At 39.8% G+C, this 26857-nt stretch overlaps 3 protein-coding genes across 8 annotated transcripts in view; 1 reads left to right on the top strand and 2 right to left on the bottom strand.

Annotated features, from left to right (window-relative positions):
* The window catches only part of ift80 (intraflagellar transport 80 homolog (Chlamydomonas)), a 43986-nt gene extending 39995 nt beyond the window's left edge, over positions 1–3991 (bottom strand). For 2 of the 3 annotated variants that reach the window (XM_003454796.5, XM_019367582.2), the window contains exons 1-3: positions 1628–2323; positions 1436–1496; positions 990–1211 (exon numbers count right to left, since the gene is read on the bottom strand). In XM_003454796.5, coding sequence (XP_003454844.1) covers positions 990–1211; positions 1436–1472 — 259 coding nt within the window. In that variant the 5' untranslated portion in view covers positions 1473–1496; positions 1628–2323. Of the gene's footprint in view, positions 1–989; positions 1212–1435; positions 1497–1627; positions 2324–3311 lie in introns of those variants that run through there. The other variant, XM_019367581.2, reaches the window with a different exon arrangement.
* Positions 2472–20666, top strand: smc4 (structural maintenance of chromosomes 4). 3 transcript variants are annotated; one of them, XM_003454798.5, is made up of 24 exons: positions 2472–2627; positions 4001–4152; positions 5135–5325; positions 5870–6061; positions 7083–7259; positions 9272–9436; positions 9809–9936; positions 10189–10329; positions 10844–10994; positions 12836–13000; positions 13093–13326; positions 13440–13625; positions 13719–13880; positions 14033–14258; positions 14384–14460; positions 15098–15250; positions 15420–15546; positions 15814–16003; positions 18030–18174; positions 18401–18574; positions 18842–19024; positions 19303–19535; positions 20037–20220; positions 20339–20666. In XM_003454798.5, exons 2-24 carry the CDS (start codon positions 4011–4013, stop codon positions 20501–20503), a joined length of 3891 nt encoding a protein of 1296 aa, XP_003454846.1. In that variant the 5' UTR covers positions 2472–2627; positions 4001–4010; the 3' UTR covers positions 20504–20666. The 3 variants fall into 3 exon arrangements, with proteins under 3 accessions (XP_003454846.1, XP_005459378.1, XP_019223125.1); XM_005459321.4 differs by lacking the exon at positions 2472–2627 and adding an exon at positions 2695–2717 and having other exon boundaries at positions 20339–20565; XM_019367580.2 differs by lacking the exons at positions 2472–2627; positions 4001–4152 and adding an exon at positions 4291–4408 and having other exon boundaries at positions 20339–20565.
* Positions 20667–20944: 278 nt separating this feature from the next.
* trim59 (tripartite motif containing 59) lies at positions 20945–26792 on the bottom strand. 2 transcript variants are annotated; one of them, XM_003454827.5, is made up of 5 exons: positions 26453–26792; positions 23513–23818; positions 23186–23407; positions 22893–23102; positions 20945–22702 (listed from the first exon to the last, which is right to left on the bottom strand). In XM_003454827.5, the coding sequence occupies exons 2-5, from the start codon at positions 23765–23767 to the stop codon at positions 22100–22102; spliced, it is 1290 nt and encodes a 429-aa protein (XP_003454875.1). In that variant the 5' UTR covers positions 23768–23818; positions 26453–26792; the 3' UTR covers positions 20945–22099. The 2 variants fall into 2 exon arrangements, with proteins under 2 accessions (XP_003454875.1, XP_005459383.1); XM_005459326.4 differs by lacking the exon at positions 26453–26792 and adding an exon at positions 25197–25433.
* Positions 26793–26857: the final 65 nt, after the last annotated feature.

The following is a 26857-nucleotide window of genomic DNA, read 5'->3' as shown; positions in this document are numbered from 1 at the left end:
TGCTTGTAATTTAAAACGCTGAAACTGCTTAGCATCATACATTTAAAAAAAAAAAAAAAAAAAAAAAATCACAAATAAACTTGTAAAAGGGAAAGAAGGCCAACTAATCAAAAAAGGTTAGGAAATCCCAAAGATATAAAGTCTTCAAAACTAATAAAACCCAGGTGGACTGTTTTCTCTTCAAGTATGTCATACAATCTAATAGGAAATCCAACAAAGAATCCAGATTAAAAACTTTAATCTGGAGCAAAAGAAAGCTTTCAGTGTTTCAGTTAACAGTGAAGTCAAAATAAATGAATAAAACTCTGTTTCTATTCCCATTGCAGAACCAATAACTTTTGCAATACTAATATTTTTAACCGTAACAAGACAAGAAGCAGAGGAAAGTTGCAAAATGGATCGTAACACTTTTCACTAGTCTCTGCTCTGCCAGAGAAAATTGCTGCTTCAGTTTGTGGGTGTGTTTATGCAACCCTACACTGCCATTAGTGTTGTGACCACACATTGCCTTGCCATAACAGTACATCCATATTCTGTGTGTTGCATCTAACGCAGGCCAAAGAAGAGACATGTACGACAGATTCATGTCACACAAATAGTATCAACCAAGGGGTCGGTATTAGAAATCTACAAAACAAAAATTGAGTTTTAGACACAGATTTATACTGAATACATAAAAAGAAGAATTCAAATGGACTCTACTGGATCCTACAAGTATCAAATTGGTAGCGATTATTTCCCTTAAATATAAATAACTCTTGAATTGTGCCTATGTCTTCTAAAAAAATAAATAATCAAAAATTAAGGAAGACATTGCCATCCTGTAGATAGCCAAGTCTGTTACTTTATTTAATTTATTTATTTCATGAGAATGTCTTTAACTAATAAATGTATAGATATGACCAAAAAACGGCCACTCATTTTATGAATGAACTCTGAAATAAACCCTTTAACATTCGGGTCAAATTTCAGAGAATACAGAGACTTGCCATCTGTGCTGGTAAGAACAAAGATTTCAGCCTGGGCCTGTTTCTTCACACCAACAGTTTTGGGGAACCAGTGTAGGTCAGTAGGGTAAATTTCCTCTGGCAGTTTGACAATCAGACTGGTCTCACTGGTCAGCAGGTTCCACTTGAGAATCTGATGATCCTCACTGCACGAGTACAGCTCATCTGCTGTGGTCCAGCCAACGCAGCTCACAAGTTCTTTATGTGATCAGCTGTTAAGGAGTTATTAGTAATGAACTGATTCTAAAACCCTTTTTTGTGGTAACCTCTGCAATAAATTGGGTTTTCTGAAAAATGGACAGAGGTTAGAGCAACACAAGGATGGAAAATACTATCACTGCCTCAAATAGCACCACTAATAATTACGATTAAAAGTTCTGGAATTCTGTCACAGAATTACATGTGTTACATAATTACAAAAAGGATATGTTTGGATTCCTTTAGGAGCGACGTTTTCAGTCTCATGGTGGATGTTCGTTCTGTTGATCACTAAACGAACAGAAAAATGTCAGAGACAGTAACGTACCTGTTATGTTAAAGCTCTCTATATAACACTGTTGTCAAACCAACACAAAAAATAATAGTACAGAAGACCTGAAGCATGGGTGTATACAGCTTACCCGTAAACTATGTAAAGCAGCCGTTTGCACTCTCCGTTAGCTGTAACGATGAAACAAACAAGCGTCCGCTGTTGCTACGGTACCTGCTACTGTTGCTAACGGAAGTCCTCAGCTATCCCCTGAGTCTCGTCTGTGACTTGAATGCTAACGTTAACTTGTTCTCTTGGTTAAAATGGACATCGTTTTCTCGTTGCCGAGTGTACTAAGCGACTCTCAGCAAAACGTGCGTGTCATTTACTCTACTATGAAGCGCTATTAGAATACGCAAAAGTCTTATCTATCACCAATCAGCAATTTATGCCCCAACGTGTAAAACCTGCACTTTGGTAGCCATTTAATCTGGGTCATAAACAGCTTGAAAAACAAATTATCGCGAGAGTTGCATCTCAACTTCCTTGACAACGGAAATTTCGAAATATTTCTAAGTTCAAAAACGACATCTGTTAAATAAATGCATTTATGCAAGTCGTTAGAATCGGGATCAACCAACACTAACAGTTGATCTATCGAGCTATATTTCCTCAAGTATAGACATTGCCCGGGGCAGGTCCTTTATCGTACCACAGACAACCGTTTGAAGACGTAGGAACAACATTAGGCATTTAATAAGAATAAACTTGAATAATATGAACAATTTGCTGTAAACGCATTGCATGGCTCTTATTCCTTTTCGTTTGTTCTTTAGAGTCGTGTGAATGCGGTTTGTTTGGAGTGAGGCGGAGTTGGCTTCGTCCCCTTTTTTGAATTTCGTTTCCCCCCCCCTGCCCTTTGAACGTTCCATGGTGCCTTGCGTCAGTTTGTAACGAATTTGGTTCGACAGCGAGGTTTAGGCGCCATTTACAAGTTTGAGTTATCAACTAAGGAGAGCGAGTCGGAGTGACACGGGAGTAAATTTTTTGGATTATATTTGCCAAACTTTGGATTGACGATTATTTTTTGCGTAATAGCGACTGTGGTCTGAAAGGAAGACTCTTGACAGATCGTGGTTATAGTGTGGAAGGTACATGGAAGTATTTTAGGGGAATGTAACGACTGGGTTCCATCTACTTGCTGAAATGTATTACGTTTGAAGAGGGACTTAACAGTAACGGCAAGTTAAACTAAGGTTTAACGTTAGCTTCTGATTGAAAGCGAGCGGACCATTATTACACATACTAACAGAAATAATGAGACCTAATCACTTTTCGTCTTAACTTATATTAAACCCACAGTGACACTCACTCTTAATAGTGACATTTCCGACTCGTTTAAGTAATGCTCGCGTTGCTAATAGCTCATAACCGGCGGGCTCTAATGTATTTACTCGTTTAACTTTAATACTAGGGTTAATAACTCCTTTCATTTCAGATAACACGTTGACGTTGGATAGGTTTTGCGTTTCATTTATGCCGACACTCCATTTGACTTTATAGAGCCCAGCAACTCATACCTTTTTATAGTTTAAGTTAGCCATTATGTTAGCTTTAGCGTCGCAGCGATATTTCACTTCATATAGTTAGCCAATCAGTTAGCAGCAGTAGTAGTAGTATAGCTAACTTAACGGTAACGTTAGCAAGTAAAAACAGCGTGGCAGGGTTTGCGCTGCCATTGCCAAGTTACTTATTTGGCAAACGTGAATGTAATTATAACGTTATGCTAACACGGGTAAAGTTGCATTAGTTGTTTGAATGTGCGTACCAATTACCTAGCGAGTTAGGTTGGCTCGTCTACGCCTCCGCCCCAGCAAAAACGTTGTGGGGATGAAAGTTAATATTAGTGTCGGTTTGAAACCTCGATCAATTTAGGACGTTGGGTCTTCACCACCAACTTCAGCCAAACTTCAGCCACATTAGCAGTGGCAGTGTAACGCAGGCTAGGCTAAGAGAGCTAAGGGGGAAAATAATTAGGCTATTTGCACATTAACTGAGTCGTTTTTCACTTGCTGTGACGTTAACCTTATTTTTGCTGCGTTATTTACCGCCTAGGTTCGCGAGGCAAAATAAAATGCATGATATAGATGCAGATGCCTACTACAATTATTCTGTGAAAGGATGAGATTATTATTTTAATATAGGTTATTTTAAAGAAAAATGATGCTTGATTTTAAACTTGAAATAGCTTATGATTCTGTGCAGTCATCGGATTGGTGCTATCTCATTTTAACGTTTTCAGCACGAGTAACTCGTGTAATGCTGGACTCATTGTTGTAACAGCAATGTTAAGATATGCAAAGTATACCGATTAACAGTTAGCTGGGCGTCAATAGGATCTGACTGTGGTAATGATTAGAGCCTGACAGAGAAGCTGCGTGTAACCGACTAAAAGTGGAGTTGAGAGATTGACAGGCACAAAAACCACTCATGGATATTCCCTTTTTACCAATGACCCCTTCAGATTTCAAGTCATGCCATCTAAAACTGCAAAGAGCTCAACTGCCTCCGCCAAGCCAAGAGGGAAAGGGTCGCAGTCTGACTCCGAAGACGAGCTAGATGTACCCCCTCAAGAAACCAACTCCAATGGCCAAGAGGAGGCACCGCCGAAAACTGGCAAGTAACAAAGGGTGTTTTGGTGTCTGTGAATCTAAATAAGTTGTTCAGTCAAAGCCTTTGCGTGTATTGCTGTATTGGTAGGGGCCAATTGGCACAGCTGTAAAGCTTTTTTTTCCCCTTCTTGCTTAAACAACACGGAGTTAGAATGGCTGATATATTTTTCACTAAAGTGCCAGTCATCAATAAAATGATTTTGGAGATGATTTTGATAACGCCGAGTGTACTTCTTCCCCGGATCTTCTCAGCAGACGAGGTAATTTATTTCGAAAAATGAGGTGCTTTGTGTAGTAGATCAGAGCGGTGTTTGACTTAATTCTTGTAAGCTTGATATTCACTGATTTCTATGCGAACCTTATAAGATGCACATAAGCAGTGGGTAATGTCTGTATTTTGTAGAATATGTTGAAATGCTTCACTGGGTGTCTGGCTGCGAGGTTTTAATTGACAAACATCGACATCTTTGCTTGTTTATGCTTATGTGAGCACAATAGATTTTGGACAGGTCGTTGTGGCTTGGTGTGATGGCAACATAATCGTTTCTGCGTTACACATTATTATCACAAAACACCCGTTTTCCTGTTTCTGTTTGAGCACAGACAGGCATGAGTGAAAATGTGACGCTGATGGCTGAGATTTCCACTTTAGTTATTTGTCATCGACAATGTGGCGCATCTGAGTACGTAGAGAGCGTTTGGATTATAATGTGGGTTCGTTCATAAGCGGCCATGGTCTCTTTTCTTTTTTGGGGTTGGCTCTTGTTTGCAGAACAAAGAAAAATAACGCCTGTCAACTTTTCTTTCTGGAGTCGTACTTTGACTGCTCTTGTAACTTGGTGCGTGTGTTTTGTTTGTTTTTGTTTTTTTGTGTGTGTGTGTGCGCGAGTATGCTTCTCTACCCCTCCCCCACGTACAACTGCCCCCCCCCCCACCTGAAACGACTCGAACAGAAGAATAAAAGTTGTACTTTTTGTGTGCCACAGATTCGTCTCACGGGGAAGCTACCGAGACCGTTGATAATAGAAGTTTGGAGGAGATTGTCGGTAGCATCCCTCCACCTCCGCCCCCAGCAATGACCAATGAACCGGGCGCCCCTCGCCTGATGATAACACATTTAGTTAATCGAAACTTTAAATCATATGCAGGCGAGCAGATTCTGGGGCCTTTTCACAAGGTACGACCAAACATGGTTACACATGTAATCCCTGCCTGGGAAATACTCTTCTGATGTGTCACAGATTTAACATCACTTGTTGTGTATCCCACTCTTAATTTAATTTTTTTTCTGTTTAATTTCATATGATATAAACTCATAGATTTTTGCCTCGTGTAGTAGAAAACAGAACATGTCACAGAATAATTTATCCTGCTATATTTTAGCATCATTGCCTTAAATAAAATCAAAGTGGAAAAAGTCAGACTCCTCCATTTTGATTTAGTGAGTCTATCTCACAAGAGGTAGTGATCTAGTGGGGTGCTCACTTCTCTTGAAAATTGTGAGTTTCTGTAAACTTTGTCTTCATACCTTTTTCTGTTTCTTTTGTTACTAAATAATTTCTCTATGTTAAAAACAACTTTAACTTACACTCACATGGAATACATTCAAATTTGCAGTCTTGCTGAAGTAAAATGTTACTGTTTAACTCTACAGGATAGACTCTGTTTTTACATTATTGATTTTATTTTATTTTTTTCTATTTTCTCTACCTTTTTCTTAGCGCTTTTCCTGCATCATTGGTCCAAATGGAAGTGGGAAGTCCAATGTGATAGACTCAATGCTCTTTGTGTTTGGATACAGAGCTCAAAAGATCAGATCGAAAAAGCTCTCAGTGCTGATTCACAGCTCTGATCAACACAAAGATGTGCAAAGCTGTACTGTGGAGGTGCACTTTCAAAAGATTATTGATAAGGTATATATATCTATCTCTGTCACACAGATGCATGCTGCACTCACTCTGAATTAATAAATGGGTAGCCCAAATGCAGAAAGATAAGAAGAAATATTTTCTGAAGTATAGTGGTGTTTGTTGAATTAAAAAAAATATATATTTTTTGTTCTCTGTATAATATTGCTGCATAGTGATCACAACAGTGACTAAACAAAGACTCAAATCAGTCATGAAAGTTACAGCTAACACCCACACATGTCATAGTCAGTTCATATTGTGCTAGAGTTGATCCCTCTATTTTTAAATATATATATATTTTTTTTAAATTGCAGTTCAGTAATTAGCCTCTACTCATTTGACTGTACTGTGAAAAGTCAACAAAGTGGCTTTTGTATTGAGAGAGAACTTCAGTTGGGTGGCTAAGATGACAGATTACACTGAAAATCGACTGAACTGTAGTTCAAAGAATTAAACACGTTTCTATATTTGATCTGCCACAGGGGGTGTGAGAAAGTGTTTTGCCTTGTGTACTCATAAATGTGTCTGAGCCTTTCTCTTTGCTTCATTAGCTCAAAGTAAATTCAAATCAAGTTGTTAAACTGATGGTCAAATTTTGTGTGCTATATCAGCTTTAAACTATTATTTCTAAAACAAAAACAAAAAATCAGAAGTAGTATAAACAACTTAAAGTTTTAGACTTGCTTCTAAAAGTACTTAATTTTCTGTTTTATGCTGTATTTTCACTGTCATTATTTTATCTAATAAACTGTTTTAATTCTCTTCATATGTTGCACTCCATACACTCCAGTATGTATAGGGTGTATTTGCATGTTACTCTGGCTAGCTTTATATACTTTTTAAAGAAGCCTTTTTTTCTTATTTTGTTTTTAATATAGTGTGCTTTTTTGCCCTAGCCATCCTAATGTATTTGTTAGTGTTATAAATGTTATAAATATTGCAATTTGCTGTGTGGAGCTGTTTGAATTTCTTCTTAACTGCTCTCTTCTAAGCTGCTCTCTGTCCTCTGCCCCTCCCCCCTCAGCAAGGAGATGACTACGAAGTCATCCCCAACAGCAAGTTCTATGTTTCCAGGACTGCCAACAAAGATAATTCCTCAGCCTACCATATCAATGGCAAGAAAGCCACATTCAAAGAAGTGGGTGCCTTACTGCGAAGCCACGGTATTGACCTAGACCACAACAGATTTCTGATCTTACAGGTAATTTTTTTATGCAATTTCCTCTTCCAGTTCTAGCTTTGCTTTTTGTTTTTTGTTTTAGTTTAGTTTTTTTTCCCTTTTTTTTTTCCCCCTGCTGTGACCATCCCATTTTGTAAGATTTCCTGCTCTCTGTTCTCTATCCATGTCTTAGTCCACTTTGAGTCAAAGTGTTTCATATAACTTAACCATGACTGTCTTTGGGAATAACCTGTTGCACTGGATTTGGAAAATAGATGTGCCCTCTGCCAGCCCTTAGACTACTATAGCAGCGCATCATGGTTTGAAACAATGTGGAAAAGGTGCGAACCATAATTTGCTGCTTTAGGATTTTAAGGAATAGATACAGTTTTATCCACACTTGGACCGGCACGTGAGTGGCTGTAGTTGGATAAGTCACTAAGATTTTCTTGTGGGGGAATCTTTGAGGCTGACCTACCAGTGGGGACAGGTTAGCCCCTGCCCCCCCTTTCCCATGTACCTGCCACGCTTTAGCAGCACGTAAATATTGGCGTGTGAGAATAGACCCCAACCCCAATATTAGCAGTGCTGCTTCAGTGTGGCTGGATCAAACACCCTTCATTACCATGGCTTTAATATTGGTTCTACATGTTGTTTGTTTAGTTTTTTATGTATTTATTTCAATTTACCTCAACTGTGAATGGAATGGAGTCCTGAATATTTTTAATTATTTTATTTGCGTAATTTTACATTTTTATTTATATTTTATTTAGCTTTGTGTTGCTCTGACCTTTAAATCATTTCACTTGTTATACTTCTACTTCTCCTCTTATTATTATTATTACCTGTTGTTACTGATGAACTCAGAGAAATGTAGATTACAACAATTACAACTGAGCAGAGCAGAATAGCTGATAAAAAAAAAAAATTGTTTTCCCAGTTTTATTTATCCATCAAGTTTTTTTTTTTTAATGGGGGTAGTTTCAGGTGAACACTTAAACCTGCTCTGCTCGACATTTTTGTATTTATGTGTGCATGTCCATTTCTACACTCCTTGGATGTCTCTTGTCAGTGATATGGCTGCATGACTATGGGAAGAGGCTTGAGCTTGTTCTCCAAGGTCACTTTTCCAGGCCTCTGGCAAAGGGAAAGCTGTCTATTTTGTGCACTGGTCAGAGCAGAGGATGACGTGGGATTTCCCCCTCCTTCCTCTAACGGGCTTCTCCTTTCTTTCATACCTAAAAAGTAATATATGAGCTGCTTTTTTCCCCTAGACATAAATAAAAGCCCAATTTGAGACTTGGTTTGTTTTTACTACAACTAGATTTAATTTTTGTTTGACTTGAAATTTCTTACCTGGCAATATTATTCTAGCCAGCCTATTTAAAATAAATAAATAAAAATGAACACATGTTCTGACAAATATAATTATACTGTAGAGTTGTCCCCAACTTTGGGCCAAGTAGTACATGTACAGTAATTTGAAAATTTAACTGTGGTGTAGTTACCAGAAGTCAGAATTTGCATGTTTACACCAGCATTTGTTTTTCAACCACCTTAAATTTGGATATGATAAATTTAGCATCCTTTAATGTGCGGTGATTGCTGTGAGACAATGTTTTTACTTCAGCACTAGTATTTCTGAAGCGTGTTAAACATGTGATTACAGAAATTAATCATTTAACAGATTTCATCTGTTTTTATTATTATTTTTTAGCCAGTTGTTAAGTAGTTGAATTTTAATTACACTCTTTTCAGCTTCTTTGAGTAAAAGTAGTAAAAAAAAAATACTCATGATTTGTAACTTAAAAAAATTATTATTATTTTGCACAGGATTTGTGTGTGTGTGTGTGTGTGTGGCAAACTAGTGTTAAGTCAGGTTTAGAGCCATAAGTTCAGCTGGCCACACCCTAATGGTTAAACATGTGGATAATTTAAAAAAAAAAATTAAAAAAATCTTATTTTACAAATCATTATTACCCATTTCATTTTGGCTTTCTGTGAATGGGTGCAAGCAGTATTTTTGCCAATGTGCTGTTGTGGACTTTGCCTAGGGTGAGGTGGAGCAGATTGCCATGATGAAGCCTAAAGGTCAGACAGAGCATGACGAGGGCATGCTGGAGTACCTGGAGGACATTATTGGCTCCTGCCGTCTCAAGGAACCCATCCAAACTCTGGCTCGCCGCATTGAGCTACTCAATGAGCAGAGGGGAGAAAAGGTGACAACTCAAATACTATCTGCTCACACAGTTTAGCTAACCAACTTTCCTTCCTGTGTGTGGACTACAATTGTTGAGCATCTATTCAGTAGTCTCATGAGGCTTTCTCATGTCTGTGTGTATATGTTTTGGGGTACTTTCAGTACACATGTCTGAGATGAAAATGATGCACTGACAGGAAACTATGAAGCATACAGTAGATTTAATAATTGGGTTTTATTGAAAATTATTAATTAATTTCTGTTGATTGTACAATGTTACCATGTTGACAAGCTTTTTTTTAAATTATTATTTGAATAATTTTTTTATACTATGCAAGTAACTAAGTTTTATCACCAGACATAAAATACTGCTATATTTTGTTTACCCAAGCTAAACCGAGTAAAGATGGTGGAAAAAGAGAAGAATGCTTTGGAGGGAGAAAAGAACAAAGCTGTGGAGTTCCTCACCCTGGAAAATGACATCTTCAAACACAAGTGTCAGCTCTGTCAGTATTACATGTGAGTACACCAGTACCACCTCTGTTTTGTACATGGAAAAATTTCATCAATAAAAATAAAAATGCAGACCCAGCAGTCGTACAGAAAAGACTTCTCCATTTCAAATATTCAAAAGAGCAGCTGGGCATGCTTCTCTGCTGTCAAACATCATAGTCTTTTGCTTTCCATGTAAATGATAAAGTTTTATCAGACTTTTTTTCTCTCTCTCTTTTTTCCTCTCTCTCTCTCTCTCTGATTTCTCTTTGTCATTAGTCATGATCTGCAGAAACGTGTGGTTGATAAAGAGCAGGAAAAGCAAAAGATCTCGGAGGACACCAAGGAGCTCACTGAGAAAAATGCCAAGTTATCAGAAGAGATGGAGAAAATGAACCAAGAACTCAAAAATGTGGAAAAGTAAGGCATTTGAATTTCTTCTCCTTCTGTTAACCAATGTAACCTTTAGCACATTACTCAGTTTTTTTTAATGACTTAGTAACATTTTGTATTTGTTTGCTTTATTTATTTTATTATTTATTTATTTTTCTTGGTTGCTTAAGCATCTCTTATCTCTAAGGTGTATCAAGTGTAACAAACATGGGTCTAATTTATTTACACACATTGTTGCAAAAAATGTTTACACAAAGAAGTGTATGTGCTTGAAATTTATATATGCAATAATTTTCAAAATTTTTGGGTTGGTGACCATAGATCATTTTTAAACTGACAAATCATCTCTAAAATAAATAATGTGCAGGAACTGAAAACTGGAAGAACATTAATGATTAGTATACTGTATTATATATATGTATACATGCACTTAATGTATAGATTTTGTATATTTTTTCAGATTTTCACAGTTTATATAGTATTTCAGTAGATGGACTGATGGACTTGAATGTACCCAGTAAAAATGCTATTCCTCCACCAGGAAACAAAATAAGCTCAACAAGTACATTGAAACCCAGAAGGAGAAGTTCACCCAGCTGGATTTGCAGGACGTTGAAGTGCGTGAGAAGATTAAACACTCAAAGAGCAAGAACAAGAAACTGCAGAAGCAGCTGGAGAAGGACAAAGAAAAGGTGTGTTGGACTTTAAATTGCAGACCACTTTTACACAAAGACTAATCACTACACAATTGTTTCAGAGTAATTAGAATCACTCTGATAATCACAGTGGGCATTCACATGTGATTCAGAGGTAAAAACACAAAATCTGTCAGTATGGTGTAGTTTTGTCCCTTTTTTATTTAATGGAAATTTAGTATACAAATCCGTCTGCAAATACAAGGTTACACAAAGTAACCAGTGCCATGGTTACCCTATGAGTTACTCTATTTAATTTGTATGAAGGCCAAGACAGAAACATGGGCACTAAAAATACATTTTCTTTTGCTTGTCAATAAACACCATGGCTACTGTTTTGAAACAGAGAGAGGAAAAAAATGTTTGTATTCCTTTTACAGTAACTTACTTAAAATAAATATACAACAAAAACTACATTTGAGCATTTTTATTCAGTGTTTCATTTACTAGAATCATTTGTAGGCTGAGAAGTTTTCCACAGAGTACACACAGCTTCATGTTTTACAGTTGTCAGCAGTGTTGTTTTAAACTTGGGCTTACAGAGTGGTTACCAATCATAGTAAACGCAAAATATAAAACTAGCCTTAGTTTGTATATTTTAATTTTTTTTTATTTTTATGTTGTTGTTGTTGTGTGTTTTTTTTTTTTTTTTTTTTTTTTTTTTTTTTTTTTTTTTTTCTGTCAGCTTTTAAGGATGATACATATTTGTGTGAACAGAACAAAGTGAAGTCTGACTGCTGGCAGAGGATGTATGACAGCCATAGCAACACAAAGCAAAACTTTGTACATTGAAACTTAGTACACAAGTGTTTGAATGTTGCTGACACATTTTTAGTCTTAAGCACAAATCCCATATGATACTGAAAGATAATTTTGTATCCAAGTGTATAGGGGCTTTGCTTTAATTTATTTATTTATGTATGTATGTGTGTGTGTCTTCTTACTTTGGTTAAAGTCAGGTTTCTGTATTTTTTATAAATTAACTGACATTATTCACAGGAAAAAAATAAAGCCCTATGAGTCCGGAAGGGCTATCTGTCTTAAAGTAGCCACTAGGGGGCTGCGAAGTAGCACAAGTTGATAGTGTTTGTGCTCTGTTTCACAGTTCACGGTCTTCCTGTCTCTTAGACTCACGTTTTTTTGTCGCTTAAACACTAACTTAAAATAAACTCTTCACAGTAATCAAGAGTTGTCTTATGACTGTCAGAATATTCTCATTTCCCTCTGCTCTAAAAGCCAATCTGCTCCACCTACAATGGCTGTGCTCTGGAAACATCTTGGTCAGAGGGGGAGCTGGGCAGAGGCAGGCAGACCTCTGGGGAGCAGTGTTCTGCTGTATGGTAGTCAACTATGGCCTGGCTTGTGTAACGCTCCCAGCAGCTACATTCACATTTCACCCGCAGTTAACCCTACAAAACATAGACTATACACACACGCACCACTCCTTGGCTTGTTTCAGCCCTGCCAAGTGGCAGATTGTTGTGCCAGTCTTAACCAGAGCTTGCTCAGTCCTGAATATGTGTTTATAGTTGATTACAGTTGTGTGTTTTGGCCTGTGTCTGGATGCGTAGCACAGTTTCTTTGTAACTGTTGCTGTCAAAAAAAACCAAAACAACAAACTTTCACCTCCTGTCTCCCACACTCTTCTCTTGTTTTATCTTTTCTAATTTAGGAAGTAAACGGCTGTTTCTCGGTGGGTGGTAGAAGTGTGTACTACTGATGTTGTCAAGTTAATCTGGAGGGAGGGAGGGAGGGAATGTAGCAACCGTTGCTTTGATTTTGGAGTTGGACACATCTCATATGCTTTTGCACATTGTCCTGTCTGGCTCATCTTTCAGCTGGAGGAAGTGCGTGGTATACCAGCCAGCAGTGAAAAGGCCATCTCTGAGGCAACAGCTCGCAAAGACGAACTGGAGCAGCAGAAGGTGAAAGAAGAAGAAAAACTTAAAGATGTGATGGAGAGTTTGAAGGAAGAGACCAGCGGCTTGCAGCAGGACAAAGAGGTAGGTGTATACATCATGGTTTTAGTTGTGTGCTCATTGAAACTTTGTTTTGTTTTGTTTTTAAAACAAAACAATCTTCTTGTATAATCCAGAAAAAAGAAAAGGAGCTCATGGAGCTCAACAAGGCTGTAAATGAGACCCGTTCTCGTATGGACCTCGCTCAGTCGGAGCTTGACATCTACCTTAGCCGCCACAACACAGCTCTGACACAGCTCAACACAGCCAAGCAGACACTGCAGACGACCTCTGACACACTGCGGGAGCGCCGTGCCGCCATCAAAGACCTGGAGGTCAAAATACCTGAAAGAGAACGGGAGCTAAAGAAGGTAGAACCAAACATCAGCACTGTCAGTTAGATAACATTTTGTGAATAATTTGTGTTGAAACCACTACAGCCATCATGTGTTTTGAGTTTTTGCCGCCTTCTGTTTCTTTGCAGGATGAGGAAGAGTTGGAGCAGCTGATGAAGACTGATAATGAGACAAGGGAGGTGGTGAGGGAATTGAGGCAGAAGGTAGATGAAGCCAAGAGCTCCCTGTCCTCCAACCGCAGTCGTGGAAAAGTCCTGGATGCCCTCATGCAGCAGAAGAAAAGTGGCAGAATCCCCGGCATCTATGGACGATTGGTAAAGAAAATACAAACAAAAATTGCAGAACTCAACAACTTTCCTTCGCTTGTTTCTATTAATTGATGAGTCCAAATATATTTACACCTGTAGGGAGACCTGGGAGCCATAGATGAGAAGTATGATGTGGCCATTTCATCTAGCTGTGGTGCTCTGGACAACATTGTAGTTGATACCATTGACACAGCTCAGAAATGCGTCACATTCCTAAAAGAACAGAACATTGGGGTTGCTACCTTCATTGGTCTTGACAAGGTAAATATGAAGGCTTTAAAGAACTTCAGTCAGGCAAAATATGATTTTTAAGTCTTAACGACTTTAGTTATATTTTCTGTGAAATATTGTGCCTTCAGATGCCCTCCATATCTTGCTGCTCCTTCTCATTCCTCTTAACTTCCTTTGCACAGATGAAAGTATGGGAGAAGAGCATGGCTTCCATTCGCACCCCAGAAGACAGCCCTCGTCTTTTTGACATGGTGCGAGTGAACGATGACAGTGTGCGACCAGCTTTCTACTTTGCCCTGAGGGACACGCTGGTGGCCCAAAACTTGGAGCAGGCCACAAGGATAGCCTACCAAAAAGACAAACGCTGGAGAGTGGTCACCCTGAAGGGAGAGATAATAGAGATGGCTGGTGGGTGATTTATCTTTTCTGTCTATCTTGCTTGCATGAAAAAATATATATACTTATGACCCTCTCAATCAGATCATTTGGTTAAAGTTTTTAAAAAGCTTGAATAATTTTCCGATGTTTCACAGGAACCATGACTGGAGGAGGAAGAGTCATGAAGGGCAGAATGGGCTCTTCTATTGGCACTGAAGTCTCCCAGGTGGAGGTAAGTTGTTTTAAGCTATAATGTTTAATACAACTTGTATTTTAATTGAACATAGCTAAATCTCTTTTAAAGTAACAGTTGCATTCCCTGCAAACCAAGTAAATTCATGCATACATGATCTTTGCCTCTGCAACCAAATGGTCCACAGATACATCTGGAGCATGAGAGCAGATGGTGCCTAAGCTTTTCAGTACTAGTTGCACAAGTATTAACAATAATGGACACCACAAAATGCAACGTGAGAATTCAATAAACATTCATTTAAAAGTGTGTGAAACTCTCTCTTGGTTTCGAACTAACTGGTCGTTAAAGTGAAACATTATCTTTGAGTCCATTTTTAGTCACCACGCTACTGTATCTGTCGGACTGTCTGTTTAGTGTTTATTGCAAACCACAACTGCAGAGAAAAACTGCAAGACACGAGCTTGGAGTTCTTAGTTATTCACTCTGAAAGGTCTCCTTTCAGAGTGAATAACTATTCCTTAATCCACATGAGTGATGTGAACTTTTAAAATAATAATTCTTGCCATGAGATTTTACTTTATACACATTTCCCAGGAGTGATGGATAGTAGAGAACATAATCACAGCTAGGCATTTGTGTATAGGACATGATGATTTTCATTTGTTTTCTGCAGCTTGACCGCATGGAGAGCAAGCTAAATGAGAAAGTGTCGAAGCTGCAGGGATGCCAAGAGAGAAAGCTGCAGCTAGAAGAGAACATCCAGCGCCTGCAGCCACAGCTCCGGGACATGAAGAACACCCTGGAAAAATACACCAACAGCATGACTGTACATAGTTTTCATTCATTCTGCTTCTCTCACACTCATTTGGCTGTGTTTTTGATCTAATTAATAACCCCTGCTATTCATAAGCCATCAAATAGGACAGTTTTGACTGATTAAAATATTTTTTTGTATTTGCAAGTCTGAATTATTTCTTTTTCTTTGCTTCTTTCAGAGTTTAGCTGACCAAGAGACTCACTTGAAACTTCAGATCAAGGAACTTGAAGCCAATGTGCTGGCAGCTGCCCCAGACAAGGCCAAACAGAAACAGATGGAGAAGAGCCTGGAGGCCTTCAAACAAGGTAATGTCCTGTAAACACTAAAGAGAAATACTGTTGTTAATCATTTAAATATGGTAATGTTCACTCTCTTGAGATGTTTAAAAAAAAATATATAATCACTTGGTAGTGTAATTTTGTTTTAAAAAATCTTGTCACATTATTGCTCTTAATAACCAGATTAGCTTTTGTGTATACATGAATTTAATTCTTGAATCCTTCTAAATCTATCAATGCAAATATCTTTGTCTTGATTTTTCTTCTATATGCTGTTCCTGTTTGTTCAATCAGACTATGAGGCAGCATCCAGTAAGGCTGGGAAGGTGGAAAATGAGGTGAAAAGGCTCCACAATCTGATTGTAGACATCAACAGCCACAAGCTTAAAGCTCAGCAGGACAAGCTTGACAAGATCAACAAGGAGCTAGATGAGTGCTCCTCTACCATAACCAAAGCCCAAGTGGCCATAAAGACAGCTGGCCGGTGAGGAAATGATGCTTGTTTAAACTCATTTACATGTGCATCCACTGACCGTAGACTCGTGGTTTCAGCCAGACGAGTGGCTACTGGTGAAATCACTGTAAAGCCTGTTATTTATAATTCTGATATGTGTATGAGTCTCTGGTCGTACATAACAGGTTAAATACTTAACTCTTATGTTCTTTGTGTAAGTTATCTGTACCTGGTATCATGCCCCTCAGTAATATTACAGTATGCAGGAATATTCTCAATTATCCATGCAGCTGGACAGATGGTTGATTCCATGAAAAGTAATTCAGTACCTCCCACCTGAGCCCCTCAGAATCAGGTGGTTGTTTTTTTACAGGAACATATATATATAATAAATAGTGAAAAATTTCACAGTTAGGAGTGTGCAGAATACACAAGAATGGGTTGAAATTTTGGCACTTTTTGAGCCTCTATAACTTCATAAGTACCACAGATGGCCACATGACATTTTGAGTGCTGAAGACTGCCACCAAAATTTTTACCAAAATGCTGCTTGATGGACCTTAAAGTCCTGTAACTTTCATAGTATAGAAGTCATTTTTTTTGCATGGCTTCATGGAAGTTTTTGTATTGAATCAGCTGCTTCTGAGAGACTGGGAAATATTTTTTTAGATGTAGTTTATCTTGTAATGAAAGAGTAGGTACCTCTCCCTTTTATCTTAAGAGGGGACACCCTATACTTGTTTTTCCTTTGTTCTTTTTTTCTTACGAATATTCAATACTAATATCACATGTAAGCAGCATTAGGTTTCTGTCACTAAATTCCTGTCTCCTGTTGTTGTCATTGGTTTCTTTGAATTAATCAGTGTTGTGGCAGTGGTGAGTGTGTTGGGTGTCTAGTCTTTGGTGTCTGTGGCTGGAACATTAAGATTGATCATGTAGGCAGGACAGCCTGGCAGTGCGCTGTAGCAAAAACACACACTTGGTCCGTGTGTGATGTGGTTTGTCTGGCATGACAAGCTGTTGAGTCGATTACGAACAAAGTGGGAGCTTATGAACTGACACACTGAAGCAGGTCTGAAAGCCAAAAACATTTACTTAGACAAATGAACCTACCACCACATTTACACACTTTGTGTATGAAAGAGATTTTAATCTTTTAGAAGCCGTTGTGACTGCAGTTTAAGTGAATCTGTGTTTGGGTAGCACTGTATCTAACCACAGTAGATTTTATTCTAAGATCCGAGCCAAGTTTCTAACCTTGAAGTTCACTCTGTAATATGCAAAGTATGAGATTTGACTGTACAGACGCACCATATTAATGTGATTGACGGCCTCAGAGTGCAGCAGTGCCAGGATTACTGTTGTTTTAACAAGTAGTATTTATGAGCCGTGTCAAATCACTTTTGTTTTCTTTTTCTTTTTTCTTTTTTTTTATCCTCACAGCAGAAAAAGAATAGTCAGGTAGGACACCTGGGATATACATTTGCCTTGTAAAACAAGTTGCAAGTGTTTTGTCTGACAGTAGTTCATTACCAGACAATAACTATAATACACAATTTTTAAAAAAATTATTTTTAGGGTTTTTTTTTTTTTAATACTGTTGACGACAAACTGATAAGGAGGGAGATGATGTGGATAAAATGTTAAGTTACTTTGGTTGTTTCAGTTTGTGCACTTAATTTTTTTTGTTTGTTTGTTTTGTTTTTTTGTGCTTCAGGATTTATTTAATTTGTTTGATATTTATATGCACATATGTACAGTTGTGTTTCAGGCTTTGAATTGCTGCCAGAATGGGGGTGACCTTTACTTCAGTTGTCTTAACGCATCCTGTGTAGACGGATGAAGCTGCTGCTCTAACATATTGCTCAATTTACAGCTGGCCTCCCATGCAGGCAGGGTGATGGCCTGGGTTAGAGTAAGATCCTTGTGTAGACAAATATATTAGCTCTTCAGCAGTCATTCTGTAATGTTTTTGATCCACTACTGATCATCAGCAGTAATCTTTCTAATCACACGTGGCTGTCACCAACTCTGACTGTTGCTGTTTCCTCTGTAGCAACCTGAAGAAGTTTGAGGAGAGTTTGGCTTGTGTGCAGCGTGAGCTGGAGGAGAATGAGAAGTCAATAGCTGAACTCACAGAACAGCTGAAAAAACTGGAAGACGAGGCTGGAGAGATCATGAAAGACTGTCAGGAGGCTGAGGTTGGAACTTTTCATCCACTTTGGTTGTTTTATTTTTCTTCACAGAAAAAAAAAAAAAAAAAATTTCATTCATTTTTATTTTTTTGCACTGATTTATTCTGAGGAGTTTACATTTTAGCAAGTTGTTTTAAAACATTACTGTCCCACATGCATTTTGTAAGAAAAAAAATGAATGTGTGAAGGACTGATGTTAATTGACTGCTGTTGTTTTTTCTGTTTCTTCCAGGCTGCATTGCCAGATGTGCAGGAGCAGTATCAGGGGGTGCTGAAGGAGATAAAGGCGTTGCAGCAGCAGGAGCACGCTCTGCAGGAGGAGTCCCTGAGCGTCCGGCTCCGCATCGAGCAGATCGAGGCCACCATCACCGAACACAATAACAAAATCAAACACTGGCAGAAAGAGGTGGGAGAGGAAAGGTGTTGCTGTGAATTGATGTACTACTATAGTTTTATTCTTGTAACAATAAAATTAATGAAGATTTACTCAGCAAACTTAACGCAAAGGACAAAAATAGTCCAATGATAACAGATACACTGTTTTATATTGATACTTTTTTCATTTTCTAATTGTGAATGCTTTCATCATATCTGAGGCCCTTTGATTTGTATCTTTGTTTGCTCTACAGGATGATGGTGTAAAATAGTAAAAACTATTGTTTCTATTCCACAGGCCTCCAAGCTGTCCCTTCATACCATTGAGGACAAGCCAGCAGAGGAACTCCCTGTGCTCACTCCGGCTGAACTCGATGAAATCTCAGATCCCAACATCATTATCAACAAGATGATCACATTAGAGACCCAGTGTGCTCAGATGAAGCCCAACCTCGGGGCCATTGCAGAGTACAAGAAGAAGGTATGCACAGACATGACAGGCAGCCTGCTACCTAACAACTCGCCATCGCTGAAATTCACACTGACTCTTGTTAATACTGCTGTTTTATTTTGTGTTTTTTCTGGATCTGTTGGCTTATCTAATGCTGGTTCAGCCAATGTGTGGAGCATGTTTAATGGTACTCTCGCAGTCCATTTATAGCTTTATTTTAAGCAGCTCTGTTTAGAATTTATCAAAACGGAAATGAGCTCACAGCCTAATTTTAATTTCAATCTGCCTGTGCGTGTTCGTGTTCTCAGGAGGAGCTTTACTTGCAGCGTGTCGCCCAGCTTGATGAGATTACTACAGAGAGGGACAAATTCAAACGTGGCTACGAGGACCTGCGCAAACAGCGCCTCAATGAGTTCATGACTGGATTCAACATGATCACAAACAAGCTGAAGGAAAACTACCAGATGCTTACACTGGGTGGTGATGCAGAGCTGGAGCTCGTGGACAGTTTGGACCCCTTCTCTGAGGGCATCATGTTCAGGTAAAGCGTGAGTGACTGTAGGTAGGTGATCACTGCGAGGTTCATCAGAGCAGAGAATTCATCGCTTGCTTTTGAATCGATGCAGTTTTTTCATTAATGTCGAGGACATCTGATAGAAAAACACTTGTTTACATCCCAACAATCCAAATAAACTAAAGACCAAACTAAATCCTGCCTGCTTTGAATTAAACAAATATTCAGGCCGACTTATTGTAAAAATCCAAATTCTTTAACACAAAAAAAGCTCTCAGACCCTTTCAGAGATCTAGTTTGTCTTTAACATTAGAGGGATGAAAATAATTTCTCATTCACCTTGTTCCAAAGGCTGATTAAAATATGGAGTGTGTTCAATTTCTGGAGATGATGAATTACACAGTGTTCCGGTCTTTCTGAGATGTCACACAGTCGAAACATGAGTATTTTTTGTTTTATTTTGGGTTTTTTGGTGATGATGCATTTCCTGTGCTAGACAAACAAACTTTTTTTTTCTTTTTCTTTCAGTGTTCGTCCTCCAAAGAAAAGCTGGAAGAAGATCTTTAACCTGTCGGGAGGAGAAAAGACCCTCAGCTCCTTGGCTCTGGTGTTTGCGCTGCACCACTATAAACCCACACCGCTCTACTTCATGGACGAGATTGATGCTGCTCTTGATTTTAAGAATGTCTCCATTGTGGCCTGTTACATTTATGTGAGTATGGAGCGGTTTATTCTGTTAATTCCTCAAACGGTCACCCTTTTGAGTAGTAGTGCTACTTTACAAAGCAGCATGGTGGTGTAAAACTAAAGGAAAAATATTTTTCTTTCAGGAGCAAACAAAGAACGCACAGTTCATCATCATTTCCCTGAGGAACAACATGTTCGAGATCGCTGATCGTCTCATCGGCATCTACAAAACTAACAACACCACCAAGAGTGTGGGAATCAACCCAAAGACTATCGTCTTTAAAGAGCACGACGCCATCACTGCCTAAACCCGAGAACCCTGTTTGCTGTTTTACTTTACCTTTCACACATCATGTAAATATTTTGTTCTTTATGATTAAATGCTGCTATTCTTTTTTATTTTCTCAATAAATAAATATGTGCTGACAAATGTTTTGCATTTGTTACAGCAGCTGTGTGTGTAAAACCTGAGATGTACTATTGAAATTAAATTCTTTTTATATAAAATGTGTAGTTAAATGTCTTTAGTGATAGCGGCGTTTCGCTGGTTCAGCCAATGATGTGGGGAATTTGATATACCTGAGCAAGGTTTTAAAAAAGTATTAAACAGTGTTAATTACATTTATTTCCCTTTACAACTTTAACTGCAGATATATTTGACACTACTGGCTCAGTAAAGGGAGCTCACTATTTGTTCTCATTGCAACACGAACTGTTTCATCTCACCTTTGGAAAAACTGAACACAACACAAGTTTTTTAATTTATTTTCAATACATGAGCTGAAGTTTATAAAAGTACAAACACTACAACAGGTGTACATTAGTTCAGTCTGATTTCAGCAGCATATAAAATCCTGCTTTGTATCATACCTGTGCGGAGTCTACGTCACTGCACAGATATCTGCTGGATACTCAGTAAAGAGCTGAACTGAGCAAAATAACAACTTTTAAAAATCGACTGTAAATCAGGGCAGCATTTTAGCTTTTTTTTTTTTTTTTTTTTTTTTAAAAGCCAGCTCTGTCCTGGGAACGATGTATTGGTCCTGGTGGAATTACTGTAAAGCTATTAAGCGAGGTGAGCTGAAGGCATGATGGCTAAAGGCACAGTCAGGGAGGCACTCGGCATCACTGCAACATGATCTGTGGAGGCTTTAACTGGGTCCAACGTGTGTCTGCTTCCACTCACCAGGCTCTAAATTTCACATACCGCTCCAGTCACCGTAAATCGCTCTGTGTGAGGGCTTATACGTGTAGCCTGCTGTGCTCGTGTCCCACGCTCAGACGGAAACGGCAGAAAAGCTACTGAAATGTCCCCTGGTAAGGCTGGACAGAGGATGACCGAACGGTTCAAGATGGATTAGTGTTTGGTAAATGCTTGTTAGACGTTCTAAACATTATTTAAAGTAACATGCGTCCAAAGAAGAGCAAAATCAGTAACACAATAAGAAGGAAAAAGGACATAAAGCTACACAAAGTGCACCTACAGAAGGTTACAGGAAGCTTTTGAAATGTTTGTGCTGAACAAGCAACCACATTAGAGAAAACAAACATACATGTATCCTTTAGAGTGTCACGAAAGGTATACGTGTGATTAAGGCATATCTAATGAATCTTTTATTAATGTTTTTTGGTTGACTTTTTGTTTAGAATGACCCCAAGTTTTCCCATTCATGAAAAAGGTCACTGTCCCAAACCCTCGCTGTGCAGACGTCAGCAAAATCTCGTTCGCCATTGTGGCTTTCGTTTTGTTAAACAAAACAGGAACGTAAAATCGTGAGTAGCAGCTGCTAACAAACTGTTTTAGGGTGGATTCTTTCCATCTCTACACAAACAGGGAAGTGAGACTTTTTTTTTTTTTAATTCTAAACACTAGTTAAAGGTTTTTTGAATCTGCTTGGCCATTCTTATCGAGACGTCAGAGTTTTAAATAAGGCAGCCAGGTGCTCAAACACCCTAACGCCCACCGCAGAGAGCTGTGAGCTCCATTTATCTACGGCCACCCCCGCCGTGGTATATGCCGTCCCCACCGTGTCCCACACGCATGTGATGAGTACGCTACTCAGGCTGTGGACCAAGTGGCTGAGCCGAGACATGAGGGAGAAGCCGAGTGACGCCCCTCCGACCGGGTTCACCCACAGTACTACCAACAGCAGCAGCAGCCCCAGCAGCACCACCAACATAGTAGGTTTTAGCTCAGCCCACACATCCTGAATCCCTCTGCTGGAGTGATCCCCTCCAGCTTCACTCCCAGCACCGCCACATCTGGCACAGCAGCACACCTTAGGAACAGGTGCCGCCTCCAAGCTCCCGATGGTCACGACAGGCCAGTGCTGCTGGAGGTACTCTGCTGCCCGCGGAGTGACGGAGAGGGTCATCACAGAGGGCAGAGGGGTTTTAATGAACTCCTCCACCCGCTCTCTGAACAAATGCACCTTCTCCAAGAAGACCAGGGGCGAGTCTTCATCCTCTACCGACGAACCCAAGGACACCAGATCCAGCTGTTCTTCCTGCAGGAAACAGGACTGTTATTGGCTCAGGTGCATGCCACAGGAGCAAAAAACAGAAAATAATATGACTGAAAAAACTGACTAAAAATAACAAACCTTTCCTGCTTCTGCTTTCCAGATTTATTTTAAATTAAATAATTCTGTCTGATGAGCACACAACTGGTTTTATAGATCTGGTGTATGTACACACCTGTAGCTCCTTTACTTGGTGGATGAGAGGGTCATACGCCCGCGACACCTCAGCTCCAGCTTTATCTAGAGCGTCCAGGCAGGCTTGCCTCTTCCTGGCCAGCACCACCTCCAGCGTTTGAAAAAACTGGTTGACTTCCTGTCGGTCCTGCCTCACCACACCCTCACAGCGGGCCTTCTCCTGCTCCAGCTGTTCCCCCAGCTCACACACCTGGCAGAGGAGAGAAGATTAATTTACATGTAAACTAAGCTTTAATAACTGGGGAGTGTCGCAAAATTGAGAGTCATCTCCACCTGTGCCCATCTCTCCTCTGAGAGCCTTTTCAGGAGCTGTGATGGCGTCTGTTTTTCGCGGATAAAAGCTGCCTGCAGGTCGTCTATGGGATGGCCGTGGTGCTGCCCCACCGTCAGGCACAGCCCGCAGATCAGCTGCCGGTCCTGGATACAGTACATGTTCAGAGGTTGCCTGTGGTGCTCCGGACAGGAAGGCGGTCGCGGCTCACTGTCCATCTGATACTGCGGACGGCACACAAGCAAAACAGATGTCAGACCAATGAGGACAAACTGAAAGAGAAAAGCTCTGACTGCATGTTACACTTCATCTCAGTCACTCTTTCCTACTTTCTCGACGATAGCCCGCAGAGACACGTTGGTGGGCAGAGCATCTACACCCGCAGGGGGCAGCTCCACCACACTGCGACAGTTGGGGCATTTCAGCGGCAGGCGGAGCGGACGCCAGATGGAGTAGTTGGTCGACACCTGGAGGAGATTGTCCAGGCAGGTCTTGCAGAAGGTGTGTGAACAGGGCAGGACTCGTGGGTCAGAGAACAGACAGTAGCACACGGAGCACGTCAGGTCCTCCTCTAGGTTGTCCATGACAGAGACTTGCGCTCAGGTGGGGAGGTGAGGGTTTGGGGAGAGGAAAATCTGGCAGGACAAAAATCCAGTTGTTGCACATGTTTAGAGAAATAAATGAAGTGTTAGTGAATATGGGGCTTAATTTAGACTTAAGCTGAAAGCTATTGTGAGGATCGAGTTATTAACCTACAAGGCCCGGTGTGAAAAACCTAATAACTGGTTGGGCCTCCTTTACCAGCGAGAACTGCAAACAAACGTTTGTGATAATATCAGGTGTGGAGGAATTTCTGCCCGCTTATCTTTGCAGAATTGTTGTAATTCAGCAACATTGGAGGGTTTTCGAGAATGAACCGTTTGAAAATCGCATTCAGGTCAGGACTTTGACTGGGACACTTCAAAGTCCTTATTTTGACTTTCTTTAGCCATTCAGAGGTGAAATTGCTGGTGTGTTTTGGATCATTGTCCTGCTGCAGAACCCAAGTGCACTTCAGCTTGAGGTCACAAACAGATGTTGTTAATGTTGTTCTGGGGATTTTTGTGCTCTGGGTTCTCTTGTGAACTCTTGGATGAGTCGTTGATGTGGTCTTGGAGTAATTTTGGTAGGCTAGTCACTCCTGGGAAGCTTCACTGCTGTTCCAGGTTTGTGGATAATGGCTCTCGTTGTGGATTGCTGGAGTCCCAAAGTCCTAGAAATGGCTTTGTAACCTTTGACTCTAGACTGATATATGTCAATGACTTTGTATTCCAGGTGTTTCTTTAGATCTTGGCATGTGTTGCTTTTTGAGATCTTTTAGTCTGCTTCACTTTGTCACACAGGTTCTATTTAAGGGATTTCTTGATTCAACAAGTCTGCCAGTAATCAAGTCTCAGTGTGTTTAGTGAAACTAAATATAGCTTTCCAAACTATGTGGTTAATCACAGTAATCCATGATTTAACAAGAGAGGCAATTAGGTTTTCACACAGGACCAGGCAGGTTTGGATAACTTTTCCTCCCTTAATCAATGAAATCATTATTTTAAAACTGCATTTTGTGTTTAACTTTATTATATTTGTCTAATATTAAAATGTGTTTGATGATCTTAAACATGCAAGTGTGACAAATATGCTCATCTCTAATCCTGTGCCTCCTAATGAAAATCTGAGGATATTCAGCTCTGCCACCTCCAACTGCTGTCTTTTTAATCACTGCCACTGTCTCCAAACCATCACAGCAGGTCTTACTACAATCTCATAAATCTTTCCTTTCATTCTCGTTGCTATGATATCACAAAATCACCCACACACTCATCTCCACCTCTTTTGTACACTGTCCGTTACTTTAGATGGTTGACTACATGTATGCAAACTCATCCACCTTCACGGTTACACCTGTCTGGCTCTCATTCATACGCATGTTCTGTCTTGCATTCTTCTTTCCAGAGAACACCTCCGCCGAGGATGTCTTACCTGCTCCATGCTCCCACTATAGATCACAATGTTGTCTGCAAAAGTCAGTCCACAAAGATCTGTCAGCCTGACCATCACCACTGTAAACAAGAAGGGGCTCAGAGCGGATCCTGGACACAATCCCGCCTCCACTTTAAAGCCATCTGCAACTCCTACCACACACCTCACATACTTCTATGCCACTCCTGATGCTCTCATACAGTCCCATAGATCTTCTCTTAGCACCCACAAGAATACCTATGAAAACACTCGAGTTAGGGACAGTTCCTCTATTGGTGGGTCTAAAGGCAACCAACCAAAACCTTTACCTGAGGATCTCAGAGAATGTATTTTCACATCACTGAGAAGGGATACTTGCAGTGTCACTATAGAGTGTTACAGGTTAGTAAAACAGTCCTAACTACAGTCTTAGTGCTAAATAATTTATTTACATTAAAAGAAAAGAAAAGTTGAACATTGTGTGTTAGATTGCCTCAGATTACCTGATAAAACTGGCTCTGGGTGTGTAATTACTACTTATCATATAAACACGTTTAAATCTAACCAATGTGAGAAAGAGCTGATCATTCACTGAAAAACAAGAGAACAGCCAAAACAGGCTCAGCTCTTATTACCGGATCGGTTATATTATAGTGTTTGTGCGCTCTCTCCTCTTGTTACAGCCAGGACCGCAGCGACAATAGGAGGCCCTCTGCCAGCACCCACCCAGTCCAACACACACACACACACACACACACAGTTGTGTGAGGACACGCTGTTCATCTGTCCCTCACAAAACCTGATCCATAAACGGAGTCTGAGGCCAATTTGGCGCCCAGATTCAAACAGGTGACCGATGTCCAGCTGCCCGCGGAGAATCGACATCAAGCCAAATGTGGTCTCCTCCACGTATGGAAGTGTACATCCAAAAGCGTTACTATAAAACCCATCTACACCGAGGTGTAAAGTAGCGGCAGGGACTCCTACAGTTCAGTTTTCACTCATGTGTCATATATTACATTCTTAATGTGTGTGGAAAAAGTAGTAACACGTTAAAAACAGTGTACATTATTAAAATATGCTCTTTAATGTTTTTAACTGTGCTAGCCACACAGCTGTTGCGGTCAGTACTTTAATAGCAACTAATTTTCATCATATGCCGATTCTAGATTTGGCGTAAAAAAAGAAAAACAAACACCAACTTTAACAACTTGAGCACCACTTTTCGTGTAGAAATCTGTTTAAAAGAAACGAAACAAAAACAAGCCCAAACTCACCGTCAGCTGGGGGAAAGCGTCTGTCCAACAACAGAGCTTTCACTTCCTGTCAGCTCATACGCGTGCTGTGTTCACGTGCACTCCGCAAATCCTGTTAGCGATGAAAGAAAGAAAACGGGAAAAGGTGCTAGACTTCTAGAGCGCATGCTCGTATGGTAAAGAGTGCGAGTTAAAAAAATAATAATAATAATTATAAGCGGTAGCTATTTCTTTTCGCAATTATGCATTTTTTGAAACCCCCTTTCATGGTCATCCATTTTTCCGATAGCACCCAGAGGCGCCGCTATTTCCGTATCACGCACGAGCAGAAGCTGCCTCTCTGGCCAATCAGGACTCGATTTTCCGCCAATTTGAAAAATTGTAACCGTTAGGAGAAGCGAAGACATTATCAGGGACACACAACAG

The sequence above is a fragment of the Oreochromis niloticus genome, linkage group LG14 (genome assembly GCF_001858045.2).
Source record: "Oreochromis niloticus isolate F11D_XX linkage group LG14, O_niloticus_UMD_NMBU, whole genome shotgun sequence".
Lineage (NCBI taxonomy): Eukaryota > Metazoa > Chordata > Actinopteri > Cichliformes > Cichlidae > Oreochromis > Oreochromis niloticus.
This window is presented reverse-complemented; position numbering and strand designations above follow the sequence as displayed.

What these genes read in the sequence shown, in the direction of transcription:
- trim59 (XM_003454827.5), bottom strand. Translation starts at nt 23,767, where the DNA reads ATGGACAACCTAGAGGAGGACCTGACGTGCTCCGTGTGCTACTGTCTG. An exon ending in TGCGGGCTATCGTCGAGAAA is followed by an intron (nt 23,408 to 23,512) that starts GTAGGAAAGAGT and finishes TGCCGTCCGCAG; the next exon opens with TATCAGATGGACAGTGAGCC. An exon ending in ACCAAGTAAAGGAGCTACAG is followed by an intron (nt 22,703 to 22,892) that starts GTGTGTACATAC and finishes TGTTTCCTGCAG; the next exon opens with GAAGAACAGCTGGATCTGGT.
- smc4 (XM_003454798.5), top strand. Translation starts at nt 4,011, where the DNA reads ATGCCATCTAAAACTGCAAAGAGCTCAACTGCCTCCGCCAAGCCAAGA. An exon ending in GGAGGCACCGCCGAAAACTG is followed by an intron (nt 4,153 to 5,134) that starts GCAAGTAACAAA and finishes TGTGTGCCACAG; the next exon opens with ATTCGTCTCACGGGGAAGCT. An exon ending in AAGACTGTCAGGAGGCTGAG is followed by an intron (nt 18,175 to 18,400) that starts GTTGGAACTTTT and finishes TGTTTCTTCCAG; the next exon opens with GCTGCATTGCCAGATGTGCA.